Below are 7256 nucleotides of genomic sequence, written 5' to 3' on the forward strand. Positions count from 1 at the left end.
AATATGTTTTACTCTACAACAGTGCAAGATTTGTATTTGCTGTTGCATTGCTAGGCCGTTAAGAAGGGTGTAAAAATGACAACTTTTGATTACTCTGAGAGAGCTACCTTCAGACTTGAAACAGTGAAAATTAGCTACGGTCAAGTTCATAGGTTTAAACTTTGGGTGCTGCTCCAGCACCTGAGAACTTCTAAAATATTTACTCAAATAACTTTGGGGGATGAGTTATGAGTAAAACGAAATAAGTTTTGGAACTCCTAGCCTTAAAGCGAGCCTTTGGGCACGTGTACAAGATGAGTTTTGCTGTGACAGCATTAGTGCTTTGCTTTTGATTCACAAGGGTTTTTCCACATTTGTACAAAAAGATTTTCTAAATGCTTTCTTCTAAGAAAAGCTGCAACTGTCCTAAACTGAAGAACAAACAGAATCATAGGGGAAAGTGGTGCCAGATCTTTTTTTATTCAAAACTATCCAGCTTGATTTCACTTCTTAGAACAAGTAACTCTTTTTACCACATTTATTTTCTTTTTCTTCCTAAATAGCAGAGAAATACTTAAATTGTTCCTGAAATTCAGGATAATAAGCAAATTCTCTGGAAATCTTTCAGAAAAACCCGCAGATTATGTATCTGGAACAGGAACTGGAAAGTTTGAAAGCAGTTCTGGAGATCAAGAATGAGAAACTACATCAGCAGGATATAAAGCTAATGAAGATGGAAAAACTGGTGAGCTTCCCTTGGGGTCTGGCGACTTAGGACCATGTCTCTTATCTTCACAGTTACCTTCTGATAATGAATTCAGGCTGGTCAGACTTATGTGCAAGGATTAACCTTTTGCTTAAAAGGAAACATAATGTGATATGCTGACATTACAGGTACAATTATATCAATATTGGGTTGTAATGTAGAGGGGGAAAGGAATTACCAGATGCTGTAAATAACCTTTTAACCTCTAAGATGACTACTGGTTTGTTTGCACAGACCGTAGCTGACAGCACAGGGTCATCCTGGGGCCCTTCCACACTTCCTCTCTCCTCTCTTCTCCCCTACCCCAAAGAAAAATCCTTACCTGCTACCATTTGCTCAAGTGTTACAGAAGAACCTTTTGAGCACGTACCTGGAATTCTGGCCTGCACTGTCAGGAAAATGTTAACACAGAACTGACCTTAACTAAACAGAAAGAGAAACCCACCTGAGGTAGATAAATACAACTAATTAATATCAAATATGACACTGAATAAATATGTTATTCTTTTCATCTAGAGTTGATTAGCTTAGAGCAAACATTTTAGTTATTACTTTTAAGCTGCTTGTTTAGTTGCGTGGCTTTGTTCCTCATCTGTCTGTAATTCCACACAAGAAGACAATTTTGGGGGCAGAATTTCTAATTACTTTCTGTGCTGTTATTTGTGTGGCAGAACTGAGTCCTTATCCTGGGTGGGGCCTTTGAATGCTCTTGTAATACTTGTACAAGATTTTAATGAGGATGTATAGGAAGGGGTTTGGATACCAAGCAATAATTTCGTATCAGCTGTTCAGCACTACCACAGCATCGTGTGTTGTCCTGCACCACCGGTCTACAATTACTGTGTAAAAATTCTAGAAAAACTTAATGTATTCTGACTAAAGATTGCCAGTTTAAAGGCCTTTGGAACATTCAACCATTTAATCACTGTTTTTCCTTAACTTTTGATAACATCCTGCAGTAACAAAGTGAAATGAGAGCAGCAGGGAGAGCTGATTACATAGAGGAGCGCTAAAATTTGTCACCTTATCATATTGTTTCAAGAAAATCTGTCCGCAGCTACTGTGAAAGTGGTGTTAGTAACTAGACAGTCGGTTACTAGATACCTTACCTGTTTTTTTGCTCGCAAAATCAGCACAAGTGGCAAAATTCCAGTGTTATGCAAGAATAAAATCAGTACACCTGTTTGACTATCAGAGAATATTAAACCATGACAGCAGGTCAGTCTTACATTACTCCAAGGTCACTCTGTATGTTTTTGCATATATTGTAATAGTCTGCAAACTCCAGATTATGAATGTCTGTTATGTTATAATTCAGTCAATAGCCTGATGAGCATATGTATGGATTTTATTTTAATCTGTGACCTTTTTTTAAAGGTGGAAAACAATACAGTCTTAATGGATAAATTGAAGAAGTTTCAGCAAGAAAATGAAGAATTAAAAGCTCGAATGGACAAACACATGGAACTTTCAAGGTGAAAAATATCTGAGGACTTCTATATATTCTTATTAACCGGGAGAAGGGGTTCCTGTGACTAGGGGAGAAAAAAAAAAATCAATGTAAATATTAGTGACTAGGTTTTTGTATGAGTGTTTAAAAAGAATACACTCCTTCCTTCCTCACACATCTATACAAATCTGCGTTCTGATATAGAAACAAGAAATGGGAACAGATTGCAAGGAGTTAAAGGTTCATCATGTCCTTCAGTGCTCTGAAACAGTATTTCAGTGAAGAGAACGCAACTCAGGAATATCATCTTACAATAGATTGTTACAGCCTCTTTAAATATTGCTGGTTTGTGAGATAGGCTTGGCTTTACTTTTAACCATTTCAGTTTAGTGATTTGTCCCCAACCTTAGACTGATGAGAAGCTGAGAGCGTGTTTTAGCAGTAGCAGCAATATCTAAATGGGTCTGAGGTTTTCACAACTTTATCCATTGCTTAAAGGGATGGGCAAACTCTTGTAGTTTGAAGGAAACTACAGAATCGTAGCCTCTGTGTAGAGCTGGGCCTGCAACAAGGCTCAGAGGCTCCAGCATGGCATCTGTTATTTTAAGTACGGCAAGGAACACTTTCAGATGCTTTTTCTGGCCATCTTCACTGGTCTTTAGGACTGCTTCTTACTAGGACTCTTCCTCCTGCGCTCTGCAAGTTTAAATCCAACAAGCATGAGAACATACCAGATCCTCATTGCAACTAATATAGGTGCAATCAAAGCAAGGTTTTATACAACTTCAGAAAGTTCTGTTTCAAAATTATGTTCAATAATGTAAACCTCCAACGTGAATTATGTGCACTGATGTAAATCTTACTTTTGCAGGCAACTTTCTACTGAGCAGGCAGTTTTACAGGAGTCACTAGAAAAGGAGTCAAAAGTAAACAAACGTCTGTCAATGGAAAATGAAGAACTCCTGTGGAAGCTGCACAATGGCGATCTATGCAGCCCAAGAAAACTGTCACCCAGTTCTCCATCTGTGCCTCTCCAGTCCCCACGAAATTCTGGTAACTTCTCTAGTCCTACAGTATCACCAAGATGACATCTCTTGAGACAGAGGCGATTGCATTTCATTTATGATATGCAGAACTGATCCTAACTTTGATCAAAGGACCGAGAGCTATATTAGCCAAGTATGATGACTAAACTTAACTGGAAACTATTTGGTGCAAAAACGGTGATAAGAGACAGAAACTACAGGAGTAAGACACTCACGTTGCTCCTCCCCAAAAGACTTGATTATGACCTCTATGGACATTGTTGCACAAAGCACTTACGGAGCAAGGAAAGTCTTGTTCATTGCCTTTTCACCTAACTATAAGAAAAAGCTCAGGGGCTTAGAGATAAAGATCACAACATTTATAATATGTTCCTTACCACAGACACTTTTTTAAGGCTGTGTGTATGCGCGTGTGTGTGCTGTGAATGGAATGGATGTAACACACTGTGTGTGTGTCTAATGCTGCCTTCTTTGCTGTGTACGTAATAAAGGATAAAAGCTGAAGACTATACATTGACATGTACTTCCTTAATAATGTTGTCAGTATGCATGCTTTTAGCAAGGAGTTACCTGTACCCAGAATGGAGGAGGAACTGCCATTAGTGCTATAGGTTAGTTTCCTTCATCTTTCTGGTTTCAGTTCAGTACTAGGATGGCATGAAAAGCCTTGTCAATTGACTTGCTAGTGGCCTACTTTAGTATGCAGTTTTGAATGAGTTTTAAAAACAAGTTGAATCACAGCCATATTGTGCATGAATTATTTGTTTAATATCCATACACAACTATCAGTTACGATGAGACTTTTTTGCAGGACACAGTTGATTTTGGCTCTTCAGTCAGCAGTCATAGTCAGAATTAGAACTAGGGTCACCCTCAAGGTCAGACCTGGGAAATTATTTCTAGTCTAGTTGCAGGTTTAGATGCCCAGACCTATCCTTTTATCTGCTGAAAAGAATCACTCACTTCCCAAGAACAGCATGTCCGTTGCAGAGGCCATCTGCTGAGGAAACAAGATGCAAGTTGGAAAGCCAAAGGAAAAAAAAAGGTCGTAATTGTCCTTAGGTGCATTCTTAACGCAATTCTCAACAAAGATCTTAAGTAATTCGTGAATACCAATTTATCATCTGGTGAAAACCTTTTACTTTTCAAATATTAGTATTAACATTCATCAGGATTGGCTAAATCCGTCTGAGTGGGAAGATTGTAACTGGCTGTAGATAACTTGCCAATTTTGCCATACCTTCCCCCACAGACTGCAGAATATCAGTGTTTTGCCAGTTCATTTGTCAAAAGGTCCTGTACAAGAGATCCTGTAAAGTATGAAGAAAACCTGTCCCAACTGCTTAAGCTGGAGGATAAGGGTGTCAGCATTTTCATGAAATGTCTTATGCTGTGCTTCAAGTTTAAGTAAGGTAATTGCAAAGCCTTGATACTCCCTTGGTCAGACCTGTTTAAGATCTCTACATTGTATCTACTAAACACAGGTTCAACTTTCCATTAGTATTACAAAACACTATCAATGCTTACATTAGCTTGGTTTTTAAAGCACCATGCAATACCATTTTCATGACCACTGCTCTACTACTGTTTAGTGAATGCTGTTATCTAGCTGTAAAATTAACTGCTTTGGAACACTATCTTCTAAGCTGCCCTGTGTTTTTCAGTAGCTTGGGAACCTTGAATCAAGGGGATGGAAAGAGTTTAGGGAACTAAACTGGAGAAGCATTTCAAACCATCTTGGCACTTCATTGAGGAACACAGACATACAGACAAGACTCTAACAGTACTCATTCTGTAAGTAAACTTGTAATATCCTTAAAAATGTGACTATTTAATCATTAACTTTACTTAATTTTACATAATGTACAAGGTAAGGGTGCCATTTCTATGGAACATTTTACTCTTTATTCCCTTTAAGGCACTGTACATGCCACTGCTAGTGGTGTCAGGACTTAACCTGTTTTCCAGGGGTTTCAAATTCAACTATGGAAATTCTCTGTGGGCTGAAACTTGGCTTAAAGCATATCTTAGAACATTCTTTTTATTTTCTGTGGTCAAAGAGATTTGATCACATGTATTCAAGCTGAATGCTTAAAAAATAAACTTTTTGTACTGCTTGAAGATTTTTTTTTCCTGCTTGTATTAGTCAAATGATCTTTGATCTAAAGAGGGACATTATTCCAAATGCTAAAAACTAATACTTATTCATCACAGGAGAACAGCAACAATAAAGCTTCAATGCACAAATTAATGTTCAGTTAAACCATTGCAAATTTTAGCCTTACTAGTCTAATGTAGACAGACTCATTTTGAGATGGTTGCTCCAAAAAATGGAGAATGGAGATAGCATCACAAAATCATGCAGTAACAAAATACTTGACTCCTGTGGGATTAATGTAGGGACTCAGTGTGAATACGTGTGATAATTTTATTTCTAATCTTTCTGCAAATAAACCGCATAGTGTTGCAAATAGTGTTGAAAGCTGACATTTAATAGAATCTAAACAACTCACCTTATTAAAATTATCACTTTATTTATGATTTTTTTTCTATAAGAAAAGGCACAAAGTTTAATCATCTAACAAGTCAAGTAGTATGAACTGTTGTTTAGCGCTACTAAGAACAGTATTAACTTAGCTGTGATATTAGTGCCTCAAACAAAACACAGTAAGAGTGCATGCAAATGTTTGAAAATCAAGTACAGCACTACTACTATAAAAAAAGTGCGTATGGTAGTAGTCATACAAAGACTGTGGAGGGGAAATTAGATATGAGTTAACAATACAGGAAACTTTTCACCTCTAAACTTCTTGCAAATAGAATCTATAGTGCTCTTAAGAAGAAATAGGGAATTCTTGTATATAGAAATTAAACTACAGAAATACGTGTTTAGTGTTTGTCTTTTAGTATTTCTCTGTATTCCGATGGTGCTTTAATGTAGATACCATATGATTAACTGGTGCTTTATCTGGTCCAGTAAATTTCACAGTTTTTTAGTAATTTCTTCAGCAAGAAGCTTCCTTCAGGAAAAGCTAGAAACCTGTTCCACTGTAAATGTATTCCAAAGGTCTAGTGTTAGCCTAGTAATTATACTCTATTCAGATACTCTAACTAGTAGTTTCCATCTCTAATGATAAGTTTCAAAGGAAGTTTACAGTGACATTAGCATCTGCATTGCATAGTTTGTAGTCATTCAAACTAATTCATAACATGGTATTGCAAGGTTAGTGTAATTTCAGTATTTTGTTCTGAAGGTCTTTGTTTTTCAGTTACACTGTGCTTGCAGTAAAACTTGAGATGAATCATTTCCATGTGCTAATTGAAGACTCTTCTAAGTTTCTTATGATAAACACCAAAGACACTTGCATGTAAATGGTTATCATGCAATTCAACAGGAAATTTCTTTTAGACAGCAGGATACCATTGATTTTTAAAAACAGTGGCCTGACAACCAGCAAATTCTTTAGGGCTGGGCTGGAGTTAAAACACTTATCAGAAATGTGGACTAATCTTCAAACCCATATGAGTAAGGCAGCAACAATGCACTGAAGGTATTTGTTTCTTGCCTTGGCAGAGAGGTGACAGATTTACCAGTATTTTATTTCTACTTGTCTGTTTAGGCATGTGACTTTGACAGAGCATTTAGATTTCTTGCCTCAAGCTTCAGTCTTACCCTATGTCACCATTCATTTCTGTGGTATCTGCATGTATTTGCATTGAGGCAAGAGGAATCAGGCCTGCCCATAAGGCTCTTGATAGTTAAAGACTGAACCATGTTTTTAGTTTGCAAAGATGAGGATTATCTTGCTGTTTGCAGAAAAAATATGCAAAAAATTCTCCCTGGCAAATGTAGTTGTATTTAGTCTTAAGAACTGCATGTGATCACTATATGTAACTTTTACACTTGAGGGAGACTACTGATGCACTTTTGGATTTACATCATCTTTTCCTCTTCTGCCAAACTGTCATCAAGGAAGTGATGCTACCACATGAATTGCTGTGGTGCTGAACGAGT

General features: G+C 37.2%; 1 protein-coding gene across 7 annotated transcripts in view; it reads left to right on the forward strand.

The window, feature by feature from the left end:
* The window catches only part of MTUS1 (microtubule associated scaffold protein 1), a 124515-nt gene extending 119153 nt beyond the window's left edge, over positions 1 to 5362 (forward strand). For all 7 annotated transcript variants that reach the window (XM_064511091.1, XM_064511087.1, XM_064511088.1 and 4 more), the window contains 3 exons: positions 608 to 724; positions 2123 to 2220; positions 3067 to 5362. In XM_064511091.1, the coding sequence (XP_064367161.1) occupies positions 608 to 724; positions 2123 to 2220; positions 3067 to 3283 (432 nt within the window). In that variant the 3' untranslated portion in view covers positions 3284 to 5362. The remainder of the gene's footprint in view (positions 1 to 607; positions 725 to 2122; positions 2221 to 3066) is intronic.
* Positions 5363 to 7256: the final 1894 nt, after the last annotated feature.

The sequence above is a fragment of the Dromaius novaehollandiae genome, chromosome 4 (genome assembly GCF_036370855.1).
Source record: "Dromaius novaehollandiae isolate bDroNov1 chromosome 4, bDroNov1.hap1, whole genome shotgun sequence".
Classification (NCBI taxonomy): Eukaryota; Metazoa; Chordata; class Aves; order Casuariiformes; family Dromaiidae; genus Dromaius; species Dromaius novaehollandiae.